The sequence below is a fragment of the Vulpes lagopus genome, chromosome 18 (genome assembly GCF_018345385.1).
Source record: "Vulpes lagopus strain Blue_001 chromosome 18, ASM1834538v1, whole genome shotgun sequence".
Classification (NCBI taxonomy): Eukaryota; Metazoa; Chordata; class Mammalia; order Carnivora; family Canidae; genus Vulpes; species Vulpes lagopus.
The window spans coordinates 31,564,891-31,589,023 of NC_054841.1; the positions used below are offsets into that span (position 1 = coordinate 31,564,891).

The 24,133-nt window shown below is 41.7% G+C and overlaps 1 protein-coding gene across 2 annotated transcripts in view; it reads right to left on the reverse strand.

Moving 5' to 3' along the window:
* Window positions 1-17,992: 17,992 nt before the first annotated feature.
* GPCPD1 (glycerophosphocholine phosphodiesterase 1) overlaps window positions 17,993-24,133 on the reverse strand; it is a 55,306-nt gene continuing 49,165 nt past the window's right edge. The window contains exons 20-21 of one of the 2 annotated variants that reach the window (XM_041732337.1): window positions 22,526-22,597; window positions 21,240-21,375 (exon numbers count right to left, since the gene is read on the reverse strand). In XM_041732337.1, the coding sequence (XP_041588271.1) occupies window positions 22,573-22,597 (25 nt within the window). In that variant the 3' untranslated portion in view covers window positions 21,240-21,375; window positions 22,526-22,572. Of the gene's footprint in view, window positions 21,376-22,525; window positions 22,598-24,133 lie in introns of both variants that reach the window. The other variant, XM_041732336.1, reaches the window with a different exon arrangement.

The following is a 24,133-nucleotide window of genomic DNA, read 5'->3' on the forward strand; positions in this document are numbered from 1 at the left end:
TTCTGCCCCTCTCTTGGAGTAGAAGACAGCAGGGACAGTGTCACCCAGCTCCCCTCTTCTTGCTCTTCACTTCTCCCAGCATGGTCACCCAGGGCCCCAGCCACACGTTCAGCTCCCCAAGGACAACATCCTTAGCCGCAATCTGAGTCCATGTCCTCAGCTGGCTCTTGGGGGAAGCTGTCTCCCTGAAACAACAAAGACTGAGTACTAAGTATCCTTTTTAAATGGTGCTGAAAAGGCTACCCAAGAGGTTGAATTTTTCCCAAGATGTACAATTCAGTGGAGAAAAGCAGAGTATAAGTAATATATATCGTGTGAGCACACACACGCTTAAGTTGAAGGCAGGTCTGAACTAGCCTACCCAAATTAGTATTATCTCTCAGGCATTATTGTGGCTTTATTTTTTTTAGACTTTTGCCTATTTATATTCTAAATTTCCTTAAGGTAATAAAGTTGCAATCGAAAAATATTTTTAGGAGAAAGAAAGTGAGACTATACCATGTAATGGACCATCCACCCATCCCAGGGTATATGTTTGGAGGTGTTTTTCTGACAAAGTCTGGAAGGAAGCCCTGAACCAAGGCTGTTCCAAGACTCTGCCTTGCCAGGTTCTCTGGGACACACTCCAGGCATTCAGGAACATGAGGGACCTGGTATGACTCCAGTGTCAGGGTACAGACCTGAAGTGCTATACTTAGGTCATTTTTATTTGTCCAAGCATCTATTGGGACTAAATTGCATCCTCTCAAAATTCACAGATTGAAGCCCTAACTCCCACTGTGATGGTATTTGGAGATGGGACTTCTGGGAGGTAGTTAGGTTGAGATAAGCTCATGAGGGTGGGACTCTTATGATGGGATTGGCACCTTTACCAGAAAAGGGAGAGAGAAAGATTGCTCTCTTTCCTTGCGCTCACACTGAGGAAAAGGCCATCTGAGGACACAGCAAGGCAGCTTTCACCAGGAATAAACCATGCTGACACCTTGCTCTTGCACTTCCAGTCTCCAGAACTGTGAGAAATCAGTTTCTGTTGTTTAAACCACCACCCAGCCTGTGGTGTTTTGTTATAGCAGCCCAAGCAGAGTAAGACAAAGAACTCATAAATCAAAAGTACAACTCAATGTGTTGAGTACCATGGGTGGGGTAATGAGGCCAGAAAGTTCTGGATAAGATCCTCCTCATCTGCAGGCTGCTCCATGTCCTGAAAGTACAGGGGAGATGCCCAGAAACTGGGCATAGATACAGGGTGGAAGGGGAAGGAGCTTTTGTGTGTTAGCGTTTTGTTTTATAAAGATTTTATTTATTTATTCATTAGAGACACAGAGAAAGGCAGAGACACAGGTGGAGGAAGAAGCAGGCTCCCTGTGGGGAGCCAGATGTGGGACTCGATCCCTGGACCCCGGGATCATGCCCTGAGCCAAAAACAGACGCTCAATCACTGAGCCACCCAGGGGTCCCTTGTGTGTAGGGTTTTGATCATTCTTGGCACCAGCTACATTTTCACCAGCACATGTGCAATGTAGCTGGACAAGGAGGTTCGTTTAGCTTAAGGGGACTGGTCTGAGTAAAATGAGGATGAGAATAATTCAAGGCTATTGTTCTTAGAGAGTGAAGAAGGGACACCCCTCCCCCACCAGCCCTTTTCCCAGGGCACGCTGGCCCCAGGGCCTGCATGAGCAGTGATTGGAGTCCGAGTAGCAGCAGGACCATCTGGTGCTCATCCCTGGGGTTCTCTCTGGCAGGGCATCACCAGGAATCCACAGGAGTCACCAGCTGATGATACCTCTACCTTGGATCTTGAAAGAACCAAGCACCTATCTCACACTAGGTGAGGTGCTGTACACTTATCTCTAACTCTGCTAGCTTGGGACTCAGATAAAGAGACTGAGGCTCAGACAGATAGATTCACACAGATGGAACCAGGATTCCAGCGCATTAGATGTTGTAGATAGTGAGCCTCATGAGAGGGTAACCGTTGCTCACTGTTGATGCTCCTGTGCCTGGCATACTGCCAGCATTAACTGGGCGAAAGATAGCTTGTGGGTGTCTCTGGATTATGTAAAATCATGAGCATTCCCCACACCTCAAATAGTACCCTGCAGGGAAACTGAGGACTTGACAGCAGAAGCTGGGGCACTGACCCCTGTGTATACTTGACCAATTATTCCATCACAGGATATATCACAAGGACCAAAGCAGTCACTGCTTCTGCATTTTTGGCATCACCAGCCTTTGGCTTCCTTCTCTCTTAATGTTTCCTAGACTTAAAAATAAATGCAAGAGTGGGACACCTGGGTGGCTCAGTGGTTGAGCATCTGCCTTTGGCTCAGTCATGATCCCGAGGTTCTGAGATGGAGTCCCACATCAGGCTCCCCCACAGGCCTGCTTCTCCCTCTGCCTGTGTCTCTGCCTCTCTCATGAATAAATAAAATCTGAAAAAAAAAAATTGTGAGAGGTGAAAACATTTGGGGGACTCCTCTTGAGCCAAAGGCATTGGTTCTCAAGCCTAATCAATATGTTGATAGAGTTGTTGGTCCAGACTCCAAACACTTTTGAGACAACCATGAAATGCCTTCAGAGGGGAAGATGGTGGCTCCTCCCTGGAATGGGTGAGTCCTTGCTGATTCCCCAAGGCAGGAGTAGGTTGAGTCATGATACACAAATCTTGTCCTTTCAGTAGAGCCCTCAAAACATGCCTGGAGCCTGGACTCCTCTCTCTCCATCCCCCAGCTCCTCCCAATACCAAGCCAGGAATACCTTCATCACACTCCTTCCTGAAACCTTGGTCCTTCCCTCTTAGAACAGCCTTGTTAAAAGTCAATGCAGACGGACCTCCAGTTCCATCTTGAATAGAGACTCTTGACACAAGAAACTGTGTTGCTGAAGATTGCTTAAAGGTTGGTTTTTAGAAACTTGGATACCATTTACCCATTGGGCATGTTCTACGAGGCAGTGGAGAGTCCCAGGCTAGCCCACCACAGATGAATGTGGCTGAACCACAGCGTACGTCTTGTCTGAATTTCTGGTCATGGGGACAAGAAGAGAGAGGTAGACAAGAGGGCTTGTCTCTTTCCTTGTTCAGGGCCATACCAGGCAAAATGCTGTGTATTAGTTTCTTTTTTCTTTGATGGGCTCCCACACCCTCCTCTACATCCTTTATCTCTTTACCTGGGCCCTGGTCTCCCGTACCATCTTGAATACCTGTATTCTGGAAAGCAGGACAAGGCCCAAATATCCTGTGCTCCAAAATTCTCAGCCTGTCCTCCTTGTTGATGAGAACACTCCCCAGCACTTGCACCCGGAAATTGATCCACACTCAGGTAAAGGACCCACTGGATCCAAATCTTCCTATAGCTGTGTTTCCAAGAAAAAGACTACAAACAAATGTTTTTTAAGTTAACTATATTTTTGCATCACCAATTCCTTTATTCTGTTATTACTGATTTCTGGACTATTGATGCCCCAGAATTTCTGATATGTTTTTGGTCAGAATTTCCACAGGTAGAGAGTAGGAACGTCTCCCTAAGCTTTCACCTGAAAAGCCCTGTATAATACCTCTTACCTCTACCTTTGGCTGCAGGATACCATCACACACACTATGGTAACCTTGTCCTGAAGTTTTTGCATTTTTGAAATAGGCCTATGACTCTAATAAACTAAGTGTTGGAATTGCTGTGTAACAAAATGTAAAGGAACTTTCCTGGCTCGTGTGTGTGTGTGTTTGTGTGTGTGTGTGTGTAGCAGGGACACAATGGGGGGCAGATCCACGGTAATAACTCTGATTTCTTCCTGATTATCCTGCTCTGTTCCAGACCAATATGCCCAGCTGCCAATGGGACTTTCCCTTTGGGTGTTCCCGGACACTTCAGACCGGCCAGGCCCAAAGGTGAAGTCCTTACATGCCCTCATGTCAGCACATGTCATAGCATCCACCCAACTGCCCGAACTAGAAACCTTGGAGTCTGCATCACCACCCTTCCCTCCCACAGCGCCCCCACATGGAGTCCTGCAGATCCTGTTGCTCCGTGGCTTTCCCATCTGCCCCATCCTTCCTGCCATGCTGGTGTCAAGGGCTGCATTACTTCCCTCCGGACTGACCAGCAGTCTCATCTTCTCTGGACAATGGCAATAATAATAGTAACTGCCTCACTGCGTGACTATGAAGAAAAAACACCTTTACAAACATGAAACCATAATCTCCTCTCACTTTTATTAAAAGGTCACCCACCTGGTAATGTTTCTTATGTGCGTGCATCATCATTCCAGGGCACTGCGTGGTGCTAAGGCCACAAATGGAGGAGATATTTACTGCGCACTTGAAGGGTTGATGGTCGGATGAAAAGTGACAGGGAGAGTTTCTGAGGTCCTGAAATTAACGTACATGTGGGGACCATGGGATGGAGACACAAGGGAGGAAGCAAGTGGTAGATTCAATCCAACAGAACTGGGAAGGAGTTCATGGAGGACAGAGGGGGACCTGAGAATCACAGCTGTCAAGCAGTCAACAGCTTGGTCTTACACTGTGGTGCACACCTCCTGCAGCGAAGCAAGGGCCAGTTTCCTGCTTCTTCCATCTTGGTTCCTCTGTTTGACCTACTCTGTGATACAACTGGAAGAGTAAATCTATGTCTGGAGTCCTTGGCGGTCTCTTTCCTGGTGCAGGTCCATACCAAACTGCTGTTTGACATCTCTGTTGACTTACTCATGGTGGCCTGTTTGTACATTAGGTGACTTTTTATTGTGTACTAATATTTGGCTTACCTTAAAGGACTTCACAGGGGCTGGATGAGTGGCTCCTTCCAAACTGAATTTGCATTTGCTTCTGCATGTACAACCAACCAGGAAGCATTCAAAAATCATTTCTGGGCCTGGCTTTTTTCTGATCATGTGCTGGTATAAATTCAAACCTAGAACCTGTGTGAGGATCACTTTGAGCAGGTCTGAGAAATAGTCTGATAGCCATTTGCTGGTAGCTACTTTTTCTCTTGCTCACCCTTCCACTCAAACTGCAGGCTTTCAGCTCTCCTGGCCAGTTGGAAGGTCCCATTCCTCCACCTTGAATGGGCCATGGATATGACCTTCGGTCCCCTGTGGCCTCTGAAATCCAGTCTGTAGTTTTCTGAAGGGTAGCTGTGGTCTCCATTTTGGTTTTGTGTTTTGAGGATTTTTCTTACTTTCTCAAGAGTTTGCCTATTATTTTAATAAGTATTTGCTTTGTGGCGAGAAGCCGTTTCAGTATATCCAATTTGCCACATTGCTGGAAATGGAAGTTTCCCTCTGAGAAATCACTCACTTAATCAACAAACCAAACCAAACCAAACCAAACCTTGATCTTGGACTTTCAGCCTCTAGAATTGAGAAAATAAATCTCTGTGGGGCCCTACTGTGATGGCTCTAACAAACGAATATAGTACCCCTCAGTCAACTTCAACAATGAGTAACATTTGTCTCATATCACCAAGATCCCAAATCCACTTATTTTTGGCTAGATGATTATTTTAAAGCAAATCCACAGCAGAATATCATTTTACCTATAATTACATCATCACCTATTCCTAATAGGCAAGAACTTTTCAGACACAGCCCCAGGATTCATGTGGCTTTTGACTTAGAATTCCATTCCTAGGAATTGGTCCTTGCGCGTGTGCTCTGTGGGGCCTCTGGGTTGGGAACCACTAATGGGAGGCAGCTTGCTGACGAGGTCCCCTCCATCACTGGCCACCTTCTACAGACTAGGCTTCTGCTGCTCCCTGGGCCGCACTACTCCCTCACCAGCCAGCAGCCGTCTATGGAAGTGCCTACTTCTACCAAGTTCCCCTGGACTGGAGATGTGCAACCTTTCCCTAACCCTATTTCTGTGCAGCAATGGGGCCTCTAGGGTTCTACTGTTCTCCCAACCTCTCTGGGGTTTGTTCAGTAGTCCTCCTTACTCTGCCTCGGGGGGAGCAAATGGGAGACAAAGATCCTGGAATCTTACCTGCTCACGTTCACTCTCCTTTTTAAAAATTTTTTTGGATTTTAACTTTTTTTTTTTTTACGTTTTTTTAATTTATTTTTTTTTTAATTTTTTATTTATTATTTATGATAGTCACAGAGAGATAGAGAGAGAGGCAGAGACACAGGCAGAGGGAGAAGCAGGCTCCATGCACCGGGAGCCCGACGTGGGATTCGATCCCGGGTCTCCAGGATCGCGCCCTGGGCCAAAGGCAGGCGCCAAACCGCTGCGCCACCCAGGGATCCCGTTTTTTTAATTTAAATTCAACTTGCCAACATATAGTATAACACCCAGTGCTCATCCCATCAAGTGCCCTCCTCAGTGCCCATCACCCAGTTACCCCATCCCCCGACTCATCTCCCCTTCTGCAACCTTTTGTTCGTTTCCCAGAGTTGAGTCTTTCATGATTTGTCTCCCTCTCTAATTTTTCCCACTCAGTTCCCCTCCTTTCCCTTATAATCCCTTTCACTATTTCTTATATTCCACGTATGAGTGAAACCATGATTGTCTTTTGCTGATTGATTTCACTCAGCATAATATCTTCCAGTTCTATTCATGTCGAAGCAAATGGTGGGTACTCACTCTCCCTTTTTCCCACTCTTGGCTGGCAGGGCGGTGCCTTCTCTCCTTCCCCTTTCTTGTGGGTAAGGGACTTCCCCGCCTTCCCCTCCTTCTCATCTCCTTGCCTAAGGTGATCTGTGAGGCAAAGGAAAATATCTAGCTTTAAAATTGCAAACTCTTTTCCTATTACAAACTTTGCATAGTTTGTTTTCTGTGGTATGTGAATATTGCTCTTTCCCAAAAACATCAGAAAAAAAATTCAGGGAAAACACAAACTTTAGAATTCACAGCAATGTCATGTCCTTTAGAAAAATTTGATATATTAAACTTATTTACTTACTTCTAGCAAATTAATACGCACTTACTTCTTTTTTGGCCCAGAGTGCTTTATCGTTTTTATTAATATTTTGTGTGTGTGAACCTGGTTTGCCTAAATCAAATAAGCAAAAACAATTATTTCTCACGGCTGCAGGAAGGGACATCTGTGGCTTCAGGCATCTCTGACATCAGACCAGACCGCTTCATTCCAAGGCTGGGCACTGGGCTCAGAGCAGTCCGTACTCAGCTTTAAGGAGCCTGGAGTATGTCCTGCCCTGGGGCTGGCTTGTGTCCACTGTTAATCCTTAGCTCGGCACAGGATCTGATGTGCCACAGTGCAGGGCAAATGGTTGTGGAGCTCTGGTGAAATGCAATTAGCTCTTTTCTCCCCCTCAGAAGACAATGGTACCTGCTAAGCTTGGACTCTGAATAGACAGCCCAGGGCTGTCAGCTGGTTGGAGGGGGTGGTGATGGCACTGCCACTCTGGGTGGTGTGCAGTGGCCATTCTCACCAGCAACAAAGGCAGCAGGGATCACCACAGCTCAGAGCTCTGGGTCCCTCCAAAAGCAGCAGGTTTGACTCAGTGACAGCTAATCAGCTACCATGACATTTGCCATTAATTCAATGAATAGGGAGGAGGTAAAGTATTAAGGGACAGGAGAGGGACAAAGACAAACATTTTCCTCCTTATTTTAGAATTACTAGTGTTTTGTAACTGATATCAGCAAAGACTGAAAAAGAATGTGTTCCAGGGTGGACGGAGGCAGTCCCAAAGTTTTGTCCTTTCCCACTCATTCAATATTTTCTAGAAGACAACCCCATGAACACTGGGGCATTGACTCAAGAGAAGCAGCAAGAGAGAGGAAATAAGTGACTTCAGTGTATTGTTCGTTTTTTCAAACATTATCTGCCCATGGAGCTGACTACGTGCCCTATAAAATTCATTCATGTGTGCACATTTTTAATCATTTTCATTTTTTAGGTCTCCAAAGTTTATCTTTTTAATTAATTAATTAATTTTTAAAGATTTTAAAGTAATCTCTACACCCAACATGGGCCTCAAACTCACAACCCTGAGATCAAGAGTCATGTGCTCTCCTGACTGAGCCAGCCAGATGCCCCAGCTGAAGTTTATATTTTAATTACAATTTATTTTATTTCTATGAATGAAAATTTAAATACCTTTTTTTTTTCTATTTAATCATTCCACCTACCGACTATATTCTTGGCCATGGATGGGGCTCTCATGTTCTTAACCTCTACAGGACACCTTCCCAGGAATAAAAGCCTGGGCTAAGCCATCCAGGGCCCTAAGTGACTGAGGAAAAGCTGCCCTCCCAGCTCCAGGAGAACTTAGGATGTGGGGGATAGTCTTCTCCCTAGAAGCCCCAAAGAGGGAACACCTCATAGCCCAGCTTTTCCTGAGATGAACTGCTGGCTAATGCTACCAAGATATTTAAAAGGTAGTAAAACACTTAAAATGTTTTAAAATAACGATCTGAAGTGTCACAGTCCCTAAGCAGCCATTAAAAATGAAGTTGTATGATATTAGAAAGTGACATGTGAATTTGTTATTGCATAGATGTATATTTTTTAACTTTTTATTTCAAAATAATTATTGTGTCACAAGATATTGCAAAGAGAAGTCCTTCATACCTTCCACCCAGTTACCCCATTTTCCAGAAGAGATTTTGTAGAGTTGGTTCTAATTCTACTTTAAATTTTTGGTGGACTTCTTCATTGGAAACATATGGGCCCAGAGCTTTTCAGGAGGTTTTAAAACTTCATTTCCTTAACAGTTATGGGGCTATTCAAACTATTTCATTTTGGGTGAGTTCTGGTAGTTTGTGTCTAATAGGGAGGGATTGGCCCATTTCATCTTAAGTTCTCAAATGTATGTGTGAAGTTTCTCATAATTGCCTGTTATCCTTTAGATGTCCATAGGACTTGTTTCATTTTTGATATTAATAATTTATGTCTTTTTTTTTGTTAGTCTTGTTAGAGGACTGCCAAGGTTATTGCCCATTTAAAATAACCAACTTTTGGGGTTTTTTTTTGGTTTTTCTCTATCCTTCTATTTTCAGGCTACTCATTCTACTTGTTATTACTTCCTTCTTCCTGCTTGCTTTGGGTTTATTGGAATCTTCTTTCTAGTTTCTTGAGATGGAAGCTGTGGTTATTGATCTGAGATGCTCCCTTGTTCTAAGAGATGCATGCAGATGCTGTGGGCTCCCCTTTCCTATTTTTATTGTGTTCCACACAATTTTGACATATAGCAGCTTCATTTTCATTCAGTTCAAAGTATTTTTAAGATGTTGACTTGAAACTTCGTTGATCCATGGATTATTTAGAAATGTGTTTAGTTAGCAAGTGTTGGAAGACTTTCCTGTTATCTTATTACTACTGGCTTCTAGTGTGATTGCATTGGAGTCAGGCAACCTGTTCTGTAGGATTTCAATTCACTTAACTTTGTTAAGGTTTGTTTTATGGTCCAGGATGTGGTCTCTCTGGGCACTTAGATGAATAGATGTTCCACTGTTCAATGGAATGCTTTGTAAATGACAGCAAGATCCTGTTGGCTGATGGTGCTGTTGACTTCTTCCTATCCTGCCATTTTGTTTAGTTGCCCTATCAATTGTTGAAAGAAGGATATTGTCTCCAAGTATAACTGTGTATCTATTTCCTTTTTCTGTTCTATCCGTTTTTGCTTCACATATTTGGTAGCTCTGTTGTTTGATATATACAGTCTTTGGGATGGCTGAGTTTTCTGGGTGGATCGACCATTTTCTCATTTTGTAAACGTCCCTCTGTCTCTGGTCAACTTTGCTCTGATGTCTACTTTACCCAATATATACATATATTTTTTAAATATTTTATTTATTTGAGAGAGAGAGCATGGAAAGAGAGGAAGAGAGAATCTCAGACTCCACGCTGAGCGCCAAGCCTGATGTGGGGCTTGATCCCATGACCTCAAGGCCATGAACTGAGCTGAAATCAAGACATATCAGATACCTAACTGACTGAGTGACCCAAACACCTCTACTTTATCCAATATTAATAGAGCCATTCCTGCCTTTCATTTGATTAGCTTTTGCATGGTTTCTCTTTTTCACGTACATATATCATTATATATCATCATATATATTTCCCCTTTTAGTGTTCCACTGTGGCCAGAGCAGCCTCATTAGCACTGTATGGTGGTAAAAACCCTGATTCTCCTGGATCTCTTCTGCCTCCATCCCAGAAGGGAAAAAAAGTGGTGTCTCATTATTGCAAGTGGGGCAGAGTACAGGTTCCCCACTAGACCTTCTCTAGACGTCATTCTGTCAGGGGGTTGGGGTGCCAGTTTCAGCCTGGCAGGGGTGGGATCCAGGCTTTCCACTTGGTCTTTACTGGCTGGGGTGGGGGAGGATGGAGCTATTACAGCCTTTCCGATGGCATTTGATAGGAATAGAGCAGTTACTGCCTGAAAAAATTTGTCTTGATAGCCTGCCCTTTTCCTGATTCTTTGGCAAGAGAGAGTAGACTTTGATGTTTTTTTTTTTTTCTTTCTACAGTTGTTTTTCCTGGTTGCCAGCTTCTCCAGTATTATCTGGGATAGATAAGGCAAAAAGAAAACCTGGGGAACTCACAACCATGTAGTTCCTTGAGTCCTTAGGTCCCCTAATCAATCTATCTTCTCTCTGCCTTTGAGTCTTATGTTTACTTTACATATAATGTTCAGGGTTTTTTAGTTGTACTAGCAGCAGAAATATGGGAAATCTGTCTATTCCATCTTTCTGGAAGGAGTCCAATTTTTCACTATATGAAGTCAAAAATGAGAAAAAAAAAGAGCTACAATTTTACTAAAACTAAAATGTACTACTTGCATAGATAAAGACTAGAAATATATAGTATACCAAACTATAATAAGGGCAATATTTGGGGAGACTTGTGGATATTTGTATTTTTTGTTTAATTCTATTTTCTATTTTAAAATAATGAACATGTATCACTCTGGAAAGAAAAAAATTGTTTTACTACAAGTCTATTTCAACTAGTGTCTTCCCTTCACATGAAACTGCCAGATTTTGGGTAGCCCCGGTGGCGCAGCGGTTTAGTGCCACCTGTAGCCCAGGGTATGATCCTTAAGACCCTGGATCGAGTCCTGTGTTGGGCTCCCTGCATGGAGCCTGCTTCTCCCTCTGCCTGTGTCTCTGCCTCTCTCTCTCAATGTGTGTCTCTATGAATAAATAAATAAAATCTTAAAAAAAAAAGAAACTGCCAGATTTTGTTCACTTTTGTTATGTGAGAGTATAGGTTCCAAACTACTGAAGCCAAATAGTATTTGGATCCCTATTTTAGTATGCTTTTTAAACTCCTAAATAAGTTGATAGTTCACAGGATACATACTGGCCCCTACTTTCCAGGAACAGATCTTCTGGGTTCTTTCTGCCCAAGGGAAGCAATGAAGCCAGAGGGGAGAAAAACTGGTATCTTGGGCAAAGGCCCTCTGTGATTGCCACCATGAGCAAATAACGCTTGTAAGCTGGCTGGCCAGCCAAGACAAACATGAGCAACCTCACCTCCCTTTATGAACACGATGAATACTCTTCAGAGTCAAAATATATACTTTGCCACCTTAGAGCACCTATAGGGCCAGACCTGTAACCAGAGGTCCAGGCCCCCGTCCTTGAGGACATGCAAGATCTTGGTCTCTCCAATTCACAACTCACAGTTTCTGACAGCTCCTTAAACAACTAGAACCAGCCATGGAAAAAATTAGCTTCAGAATGTTTCTGAGGCAAAAGTTTATTTTTTGGGCAGCTGGCTTCCTCCTTACCTTTGGTGTTCGGTAATGAACTAAGTATCCTGCATGAGTATGGGATCTGCTCACTTAATGGATGAAACAGTGAGACTATAATGCCATGATGGGCACTCAGAAGACAGAAGGCAAGTATATGAGTATCAAGCATGGCAATAAGCCTCTCTGACATGCTGTCAAAGGAATGTCAGTGTTCTTTATATCCTGACTCAAACACACAAGTAACTTGGCAAGCAACAAACAAATGTCAGCTACTCTGGGAATTTAGGGGGTGGGAGGACAGGCACTGCCCTGTAGGCTATTCAGAAAGGCTTCAGGTCATTGAGCTGGTCTTGCAGGAAGGAAAAGGGAAATAAACAACAGGAAAAGCAGACACCAAGAAGAAAGTGTGCATTCTGAGACAGTGAGTAGAGCGGTGTAACAGGAGATGAGGGCTTGGTTCAGGATGGCCAGAGACAAGGCTGGGAGATGACAGGGGAAATAGAGCATCCGGGATCCCTGGGTGGCGCAGCGGTTTGGCGCCTGCCTTTGGCCCAGGGCGCGATCCTGGAGACCCGGGATCGAATCCCACGTCGGGCTCCCGGTGCATGGAGCCTGCTTCTCCCTCTGCCTGTGTCTCTGCTTCTCTCTCTCTCACTGTGTGCCTATCATAAATAAATAAAATTAAAAAAAAAAAAAAAAGGAAAAAGAGCATCCAAGAGAATGGACAGAAGCCACTCTAGGAGTGCCACACTGTTCACAGGGCAGCAACAGCACAAGCTGGGGTCCTGATTCACCAAGACACTTGCCTGGTTAACTGAGATATGGCCTATCTGTCATTCATTTATCCCCATACTAAGTCAGATTAGAGCCTACTTGAATTAATTCTGTTTAATGCCAAGTACACAAAGTGTCTGAAATGTGTGAAGAAAACACAAGCTACTGTAAAGCATAGTTACGTAAAAATCATATTTGAGCATTTACAAGGCTGTAGGTGCATACACATCTCTAAGAGTGTATGGTCCATCAGTCATGTTTTCCTGGGTGTTAAGCAACAAAATTTGCCTCTAATATTAGAAAAGAGGAATTACTAGAGGGATGTAGATGATCTCACAGAATTGAAGGGAAAGACCTTAGCATAGGTCCAAAGGAGTAGGCAGGGAGATCCTATGGGTTTCATCGCAGGAACTAAAATTGTTCTAGAAGGGAAACGGTCTAAGTGATCCAGGAAACAGTCCAGGGCTCAGCTGGTCTGGTTTTATTCATACACCTAGCCCTTGGCTAGGCGATAGGATGCTGCTTTATTTTACAGGTCTCAAAAGACTGTACCCAACAGGGAAGAGAGAACATCCCCTGCCCCCACCAAAATACTGCTCCCAAAAGTAGGCGGTCACTGGACAGCTAGACAACCATAAACCACCACACACACCACACGTATTAACTCTGGTGACCTCTGAGGATGAGGAACCTATACCACAATCCCCTGGGATGGTGGGAATTTTTAATACTACAGGATGATTTGTAAGTCTGTACCAAAACAAAACACTAAACAAATCTTTGCTCCAAATACACAGGTAGAATGAGGAAATCATAAAAGAAAGAAAATAAAAATAAAAGAGCAAAACCTCCTTGGACTGGAAATCAAAATGATGCTACCAGGTGACTCTGGGATGGGGTACAAATGTTCCCACTGTCTTTAGGGTTATTAATAACCAGGTGTGATCAGATACCTGGATTTAGACTGAGATCCTGAAGTTCCTAAGGGAGGCAAACACCAGAGAGGATGGAAAAGGGAAACAAACAAAAAAACCCCATGAGCCTGCATACCAAAACTCCAACAACACACAAGGAAATTCAATGCTAAGAAAGATAGCCAACAAAATCAGAACAAGAATTCCAGAAAAGCCTAAAAAGTATAGGATAAAATGAAATAGGTTGAGAATGTTTAAAGAGATAAAAGGATTAAAAAAACCCACCACAGATTATTTAATATTTAAAATTCAACAGGCATCTCAAGTGGTTTTAGCCAAGGATCCCTACTTTCAAATCACATTCAGTTAGGAGAACCAAACCAGGTCAAAGCAGAGCCATTTTGGCTGAAGTGGAAGTGATAGGACTTATCTGTCATCAAATGAGCTAATATCAGGCTAAAGCTTAGAGACTTTCCTTCTGTTGCTTGCTCATGCTCTCACTCTCAAATAAGTTAAATAAAAATCTTGGAAAAAAAAGTTCTTGTTCCACCTCTACTAAAATAGTATTTTTCTAAGGTCAACCCTATTATTATTATTATAGAACCAGGAATGTACTTAGTATTGAGGTAGATTCAACTCAAGAAGCTCTTAGGTACAAAATAAATCCAAATTAGGTAGAATTTTACACACTAAATTTAAGAACAGTAATTAATGAAATAGCGAAAACATTGCTCAATACTACTAAAGTCTAGTTTAAAAAAAAAAGATCTTGCGCAATCTAAATCAAGGATAACTCCCCACTTCATGCCAAAGAAAGTATTAAGAATAAAAAAGTGGTTGCATCTCAGAAGATTTTATGTATGATATCCAGTATTTAGAATGTGTATATAAATATTATACATTATATACACACTAAACAGAGCATAGCTGGACAGAAAAGTAATTTTTTTAAATCTAGGAAAACTGGCTGGTTTTCTCCAAAAATATGAATTTAATAAAAAGTAGAGAACATGAATAGATAATAACTAAAGAAGAAACTGTGAGGGCAGGAAAACACTTGAAAATATACACAGTTTTATAGGAGCACTTACCAGACTGTCAATAAACAGAGGATACTACCATTATATACACTGTTCCACAAGACAGAAAAACCTGAAAGGCTAATTCAATTGACTTTATAAGGTTATCCTAATGGTTTCTAAAACTAGACATAAACAGAAGAAAATGAAGTCAATTTCATTTATGAATATAAATAATAAATCCTAGGGGCAGCCCGAGTGGCTCAGCGGTTTAGTGCCACCTTGAGCCCAGGGCCTGATCCTGGAGACCCAGGATCGAGTCCCACGTCTGGCTCCCTGTGTGGAGCCTGTTTCTCCCTCTGCCTGTTTCTGCCGGTCTCTGTGTCTCTCATGAATAAATAAATAAATAAAAATCTTATAAATAAATAAATAAATAAATAAACAAACAAACAAACAAACAAACCTAAACGAATCAATCACTCTTAAAAGAACATTAACTGGTTTTATACCAATTATTGAAGGGTAATTCACAGAGAATATTAGCATCATTCACTCCATTAAAATTAACAGATGGGGGCAGCCCGGGTGGCTCAGTGGTATGGCGCCTGCCTTCAGCCCAGGGCCTGATCCTGGAGACCTGGGATCAAGTCCCACATCAGGCTCCCTGCATGGAGCCTGCTTCTCCCTCTGCCTGTGTCTCTGCCCGCCCCCCACTCTGTGTCTCTCATTAATAAATAAAACCTTGGGGGATCCCTGGGTGGCACAGTGGTTTGGCGCTTGCCTTTGGCCCAGGGCGCGATCCTGGAGACCCAGGATCGAATCCCACATTGGGCTCTCGGTGCATGGAGCCTGCTTCTCCCTCTGCCTGTGTCTCTGCCTCTCTCTCTCTCTGTGACTATCATAAATAAATAAAAATTAAAAAATAAAAATAAAAAAATAAATAAATCAAACCTTTAAAAAATAAAATAAACAGACAGGCAGCCCAGGTGGCTCAGCAGTTTAGCGCTGCCTTCAGCCCAGGGTGTGGTCCTGGAGACCTAGGATCAAATCCCACGTCAGGCTCCCTGCATGGAATGGAGCCCGTTTCTCCCTCTGCCTGTCTCTCTCTCTCCCCCCATGTCTCTCATGAATAAATTACATCTTTAAAAAAATAAATTAACAGGTAAGTAAAAAACTATGATTGTTTTTTAACTCCTCAAAAACTCACTGAATAAATTCCACACCTATCCCTTGGGGCGGGGGGGGGGGGGGGGGAGGTTGGCAGTAGAGGTGGGTGGATGGGGGAAGAGATCTTTTAGCAAATCAAGAAGAAAAAGAAATGTCCTTAATTTGATAAGGGTCATCTACTAGAAACCTCAGCAGCCACCATGCTATTTCCCATTACAGTCAGTAAAGAAACAAGGATACCTACAATTATTAGCTACTGAAATAAAAAGAAAAAAGCCATCCTTAAAATTATAAAAACGCATTTGCAGATATGACCAACTAACTAGAAAATCCCAGACATCTAAATAACAAAGTACTCTGACTAGCTAAATTCAGCAGTATAGCTACAGATGAGATAAAAAAAAAAAAAATTAACAGATTATTGAAGAATATATTTTAGGAAAATAGGAATTAAAACAAATTCATAAGTAGTTTTTTTAAATGTAAGAATAAACTTTAAAAAATATACATGTAAATGAAAAAAATTTTACTGGAAGATGTAAAAATTCTGAGAAAAATGGGAAACATGCTCTGTGTTCTGGAAAGACTTCATATTTTTAAAACATTAATCCTTCCCCTACACATTAATCTAGAAAATCATTACTGCTCAAAAATCCCACAGGGACTTTTCAGCACTTGGTAAGATAATTCTATGCTATTAAACGTTTTTTTACTTAAAACAAATGAGCAACTGACCTATCACATATAATATAAAGTTTTGATTTCTTTCTGGCAACTTGTGCTTAGTGTAATACTCCTGGGTGCCACTTATTGTGACACAGATCACCGGGGGAGGAATGGGAACAGTTTTGGCGGAAGAAGAAGGGTTTTTCGGAGGCACATTACATGTGAGGTGCCCATTACACCTCCATGTGGAAATGCAGACAGACAGCTGGATGTGTGAATCTGGGCTTACAGGTGAAGTCTGGGCTGCAAAGAGACACATTTGAAACCATGGGACAGACTTCTGCTAAACTTTTAGTTTTCTTCCTGTGACATTACACAGTTTAGCTTTGCAAATATGCAAGTAAGTTTCAGAAGTTCACTTTTCCTGTCTGCATTTCTGTTTTTGCTTGGAGAAGATATATGCTTGGACCAATTTAGTAGAGGATTAGACAAATTAATCTCTGCACTTATTTTATTATTCCTGTACTACTACTACTTTCTTCATTATTTTAAAATGCATTTCTATCACTTCCCTTTAAAATCAGTTAAAAAAACCTATCTTCTCCACTTTCGGGATAGCTCCTTCATTCTCTGAACACACCACAAATGCTACCCTGGCCTCTAAGTTTATAAAGGCTGTGCCCAGGGATGCCTGAGTAGCTCCTTAATTGACCATCTGCCTTCGGCTCAGAGGGTGATCCCAGGTCCAGGGATCAAGTCCTGCATAGGGCTCCTTGCAAGGAGCCTGCTTCTCCCTCTGCCTATGTCTCTTATGAATAAATAAAATTTTTTTAAAAGAAAAAAAAAAAAAAAAAAGCTGTGGCCCAAAGTGGCTTCACAAACCCTGATCTCTACCCCATTCTGCAAGGGCTCAGGAGCTTTGTTTCAAACTATTTTTTAAGATTTTATTTATTTATTAATGAGAGATACACACAGAGAGAGGCAGAGACACAGGCAGAGGGAGAAGCAGGCTCCATGCAGGGAGCCCGATGTGGGACTTCATCCTGGGACTCCAGGATCACACCCTGGGCCGAAGGCAGGTGCTAAACTGCTGAGCCACCCGGGGTCTTTCTCTTATCTCTGACACATACTTGGATAGTCTTAATCATACACTCTTGCATTTTAAACCTTTCAAATCCATTTCTGAAACCATATAAACTAAGATTATATGTGAATAAATTTCCACTCAAGAATAATGCAATATTCTTCATATGTATACTTTGCTTCCTACCCCCAAAATACACAATTCAAACCTAAAATGCAAATAAGTTATATTCAAATCTAAACTAACAGGACTCCACCGCCAACATAGAGTGCCAAACCAATAAAAGTGTGAAGGACAGAATGTAATCACAGTGTGAAGGGCCAAGGCACAAAGGGCAAAGACACTCCACCAGGACTAATCAGACAGCCACCCCACAGGTCACCCAAGTCCTATCCATGGCAGCACATTCTGCACTACCAGACTACCAGCCCCAGGATTTAGGTGCATTTATCACTGCAGGAAAGGCCAGCCAGACCTCATCTTCCTGTTTAGTCCTTGTTCTCATTCAGCACAGAGTAGAAAATTGGTTTGTGGTAACCCATCTGTGACCCCAAACAACTGGGGCAGCATGGAGAACTCCATGAGTATACATGCAAACACACATGCACACGCATACACACAAGCACACGCACTCCAGACAACACAGCCAAGCATGCCATACAACACTGAATGTACACTGTGAAACAATCTGAGTTAGGAAATTAGGATCATTGCCACCGCCATTTATTTGCCTAGTTTATAACTAAGTAGAGAACACTATAGTAGTGCTAGAAATGCAAAGAAGTCCCTGCCCTTAAGGGGCTTACAATCTTAGGGAAATAGAACAGGCACATAAAAAGACTGTAAGAAAGCACATGCTAACAAACGCCACAGGAATTCAGAAGGCAGCATAGTTTAAGAACATGGGATTAGGAATCACAAAACCCAGTTCTAGTACCAACCTGGTCAGTTAACCTCTCTGGGTTTATGAGCCCAGCTATAAAATGAAGTAGTGAGATTTAAAGGCTGTATGCATTTGTTTGCATCATGATTCTGATCAAAAGCTGAGCAAAGTTTTATGGAGGAGGTGGCACCTGAGCTGGACACAGAAGGACAGAGAAGGCATTTCAGACAAGGAAAGGGGTACTGAGGTAGGCATAAGCGTGGAGTTGGTAGCGGAGAAGACACAAGGAACGATGGGAGTGAGGTAATGGGTGGCTGTGGTAGCCCTCAGGCACTACTGACGCATGAATGAACTATATTCCTCCCATTTACATCCAGTCAGTTACAGTACAGAATTCCAGAGAGTAGAAAACACCAGAGAACAATGGCGGTGTTTTATCAAACATTGCACTCAATTTCCAGAAAATATAAAGTGATTTTAACATTATACTTCTACATTTAAAATTGACATCAACAAACTTCCAACTGTCAAAATGTAAACCAAAGTTTACACTCTTAGTAAACATAATTAATCTCTTAATTTAAAAGGACATTTGATACAAATTATATTATCCCAACAATTCCAACATTTATTTTCTACTATGTTCCACACACTGTGGAAATAAAAAGAGTAAGACAAGTCCCCTGCCTTTGAAAGAGCCTGCAGCCTGGTAGGTGAGACAAACAACTATGCCTACCTACAATGTACTAAGATGCATGGCACGATCAAGGTTATGAACATACAGCTATGAAGTAAAAGCAGTTTCAGCACGGACTCAGAGGACACAGGCTGATGGCTCAGGGGAAGGGAGTTTGGCAGGGAGAAAGTGTGGGGAGAGGGCTTCCAGGCAGAGGGTACATGGCTACAGACATGGAATAGTGTAGGAGCATGGCATGGCCAGGGCCTACCATGGGTATAGTGTGGCCGAAGCAGAGTGATATGGAAGCCTGGATTTAGTCCTATAAAATGGAGAGCTCATGCTTGCTATGATTGAACTGTCTGCTAATCCTGGTTTCTAAGGTTGGAAAGGGACAGGAAAGAAAGGAAGCAGTGAGGTTCTGTCTGGGTCATAAGCAGTCTTTGTGAACTCTTCGCACAAATTACACTGTTAGGAAACTCCACCTCTCGCCATTACCTCTCCTTTCCCTTAATGATCTGTTGAGTCTTCAACATGGAGCTGCACTGCCACTAGACTAGAAAGGCATAGGGGAGGAGAGCAAACTGAACAGGACCAGAAATGCACACCTATGGCTAATCAAGTTACCGTAAGGTAACAGTCACTGTATTGTACAAAGTTCTGTAGACAAAGAAAATGAGTTCTTTTTCAGAAGTTTTCTAAAACTGCCTAACTCACACCAATGTGTTGGAAAATCTCATTCAATGTGGGAAAAAGTATATAAAACCCTTGCCGAAGACTGTATTTCCTAAACTCTTTTCCATTAAATATTGGTGTTACAGCACAATACCATAGCAGTTCAAAGCCTATCTTCACACAATTAAGATTGAACCACAATTGCATTGTTTGGCTTAAAAAACAAAAAGACACAATATGTAATTCCAAGTCTTAGGTTCTTAGCTAGTACTAAAATTTGTCAATGCATAAAGAGATTGCCTGGTGAAGAACATGCAAAGGTAGATGCAATAAACCATCATTTTAGGGTAGGATTCCAATTCCTAAATTCCAATTTCTCATAATAATAATATAGAATCAATTCTATAAAATACCTTCTTGAAATTTTGTTCTATAAGGAAGAAAATAAACCTGTATATTTTATTTAACATTCATTCTTAAGTTACAGTTATGCCTAAACAATCAGCATCTAATTAAAGAAACCTTAGTATAATCCTTAAAAAAAAACCACATTTACATTTAGAAACATCTTCTACACTTCTGAATAAATTACATGCCTGATATACATTAACCAATAAAGAATACCAATATGATAATTCAGGACATTTATTTTTCTGCGTGGAGATTTAACTACTGTACAACACACACACACACACACACACACACACACACAACACAAAACAAACTCACAAAGCAATGGTGTGTAATAGGTAGTGAGAGACACTTAAAATAAGCATATTGAAAATACCTACAAACAGGCTTTTTTTTTTAGGCAACAAAATATTTTCAGTCCTTGACACCTTCTCACACTCACCTAGCACCACAGATGCAAGGACTTACAGTAAACGTATACAATCTCATGCTTAAAATCTAAAGCATGCACTGAATAGAATTTATACATTATGATCTATTAAGTATGCAGTACATACTTCTAATATTTTATACATTAAATTACCCTGCAGCATTTTGAAATTTAACATTTATGCAAAACAACTTTTGAAAGACTTATGAAACAATTTTTCAAGGATTACCTCCAGGCTGTTTACACAGGCATTGGTTTGGTTAAGAGGGAGAATGGCAGCAGCCTCAAGGTTCATACTGAATGAAAATGGTGTCTGTGCATGTCAATCCATGTAAAAAATACATATATACATAGATGGCACAAAGATTTGTGCAGTTGGAATCACCAGTGCAAATGCATGCATTTGAGGTACTTATTTTTTCCATGGTCAGGTATAATTATGCACAGTCATGTTCCTCAAGTGCTAAATATTTCAGACCTGATCAAATGAAAGTTGTTAAGAACTGTAAATATATTTATATAGTTAATTTCAAAGCACTATGCTTTTACTGAACATTTAACATTATATGTTTATATATTTAGTTTAATATGCTTGCCAACCAATAAATTTTTTCATTGTAAAGAGAATGACTGGTAATTATACCTGGCCAAGTGATTTAAATAGCATACTTGAAATTCTAGCAAGAATTGTAGTGAAAGAGTAAAATACTTCATTATTGCTTCATTGGACTGAGCTAGAAGGCATAGATAAACAATGCTCAATGATGACAAGTGAATACCCAGAACATCAGTGCATGCCCCAAAATGGCCTCTGCCCAATAAAAACTAAGCACTCTCCACGTTATCGATGCCATTAGCATCCACGTGGATGTCAGGCTCCCCACACAAAGATGAGGGGACAAAGCGGCTAACAGTAGGACACAAACAGCTCTTAAGCTCTGGCAATTCTTGCTTCAGGCGTTCCAACTGCTCCACTTGGAATATATTTGGCTGTTCAGGCATCCAATCATATATCCTATGATGAAACAAACACAAAACACATAAAATAGTATAATTTTATGGTTTACTTAAGATCTGACTTAACCTTTTCAGGAGTATCTGATTACAGAAAGCCTGGAACATCCATAGTACAAAAGGCCTCCCCCCTCAACTTTTTAAAAGATGTAATTATCAGTTCAATTTTAAAATACTTCTTCTCCATCTTTCCAAAAATGCAGAATAGCAGCATTTCCTTTTGTGCTCATGATGAAAAAGAACGGTTACAAAGCAACTGAATCAGAAAATGAAATAAACCTGAAGTTTACTAGTGATCAATTCTTCACGTATCTTCTCTCAAAGCCAATCGGCAATGCTGTATTTTACAGATAGATGGGAAGCTATTAAGAGGCAGAGCTGGAATTCATACCCAGTTGGGCCTTCAAAGCACTGAAGATCTGCACTATGTGAACTGTCCAGGTACCCATAGTTAAGAGGCCAGAAAAAGCCCCATGTGACAATGGCAGCACTGCACTGCCCATCAGCAGAGAGAGGATGGCCAGGCAACTCACGTAAGGTACTACAACAGAGGTCTCTGTGACATCTTAGTAGGAAAGAATTTCTAAGAGAATGAGAAGTGACCTCTGGGTCAAGATATCAGACTGAAAACAGAAGCAACTATACTTTCCCTGTATATCCCATTAAAGAGAAAATAAAAGGATTAAAAAAGAATCCATGCGTATGGAGAAAAAAATACACAGCAACAAAATTTTGGAAGCTGGAAAACAGATGCACAAGTAATAACAAAGTGTTTCAGTTAGCAGAACAGAAAAGGGCAAATCACAAGCCAATAGTGGAAAACATGAGAAGGCTGAGTTAAAAGCAGCACCAGATTCCCCTAGCACTGGGGAGGGTGACAGCAGCTAAAACAGGGAGGATAAGTGAAGGCTGAGTAGCAGTAAGCATCTCCCCCCTTCTTCCTAACTTCCTGCCACAGAGGCTGCCCCACATCACACACCACCCACCCTTCTGTTGATTTTGAGAACTTAACAGGAAATCTCTTGGAATGGATGACTAGAAGACCAGGCATTTTATAAAGCCACCAGCACCAGGGGAATTAGACAGTCCATACATATAACACATGCAAAATTCAGAGACATGCCCTCCCTTCCCCAGCTCTCTTCCCTTACCTGAATCCCAAGAACCCTGGGAGCCAGATCTGGATCCTCTAGGTAGTTTATATAGATTCTTCTGTGAGGAATCTGGTCAGCCAAAAAGTACAGTTCTAAATCTACTGACATCAGCAGTATGACCAAACAGGCCACCCAGATCACCCCACAGTGAAATCCAACAAGCCCCATTCACACACTAAGAGCCTCTAACAAAGCTTCCTAGATCCCAATTTCTTACCATGAGAAGCAGCCAAGGATTTCCAAACAACTGAGAAAAGCTTCTAACATGTAAGGTAGGGAGTCAAAGAGAAGAAAACTCCACAGACCAAAAAAAAAGTCCTTGATGCCTTCATAGAATAGTTCACTGAACCAAAACAGGATGATATACACAAGGGAGAATAGAGCACTCAGAGAAAAAAAGACAGTTCTTAAAATCAAAGACACAAAAACCTCAATAGACCGGTGGATGATAAGGTTGGCGAAATCTTTCAAAGCAGAGCAAAAAGACAAAAATAGAAAATAGGAGAAAACATAAGTTTGGTCCAAGAGTGAATACTATGTAAACTGAAGAATTTCTACAAAGGGAGGGGGGAACCCAGAAAAATGGAAGAGATAAAAATCAAAGAATAATTCGCAAAATTCTCTGCATCTTCAAGGACATGTTAGATTAGATGGGCTGTCATGTGCCCAGCACAAGGGATGAAACCAAGATCTGCCTCTATGAAATTTTACAACACTGGTGACAAGACTCTCCAAGCTCCAAGATAGGAAACAAAGAAATCACATGTGTAGGAACAAGAATCAATATGGTTTCACATTGCTCAACACTAACACTGAAACTGTGAATGTGACTGGAGAAAGGCTTTTAAAATCCCAAAAGAAATGATTTCTAACATGAAATTTTTTGCCCAGCCATATAGTACTTCCAGGCTTCCAGGCATGCAAGATCAAACATTTACTTTCCACGTCTTCCTTTCTCAAGAAGATACTGAAGGATGTGTTCCATAAAAATGACAGGAAAGCAAAAAAGATCTGGACAATAGGAAATGGGAGTTCTGACACAGGAAGGGTCCAGGAGCAGTCTTCACTCAGGATGACAGCTGTAACCCAAAGTCGTCAGTGAGTCTATACTAGAGCAGTCTGAGCAAAAAGGAAGGTGTGTTAAGGGCTATCACTCCAAAAGGGCCACTGCCATTCTACCAGCACTGTAACCTAAGGACAGAGTGCCCTAGTGAGCCCGAAACTGAATCTTATTTACATATAGCTTGTCTTAACTATGTGCTGAAGTAGCCACTCTACCTGACAGTTTATTATGCACTGGCCTACTCCTGCGAACTGTGAGCAGGCTACAATGGGTACAGAACCAAGGAATATAGAACCACCCACTCCAGAGGACCATATTCCTGATGTACTTCCAATACCTGACAAATAGATGCATTACAATGGATTGCAAAATAAGTTTGGCAAGTTAAGACTAGAATTTAAAAAGGTGAAGGCAAGTGACAAAATGAACTAGCATTTCAAAAGTACACATACAAATAGAAAATATCCAAGGGCCGTTATTTTTAAAATTCTGTTTCAGGTACATACTTGTATATATTGTACCAATGTGTGTACTTGGTCACA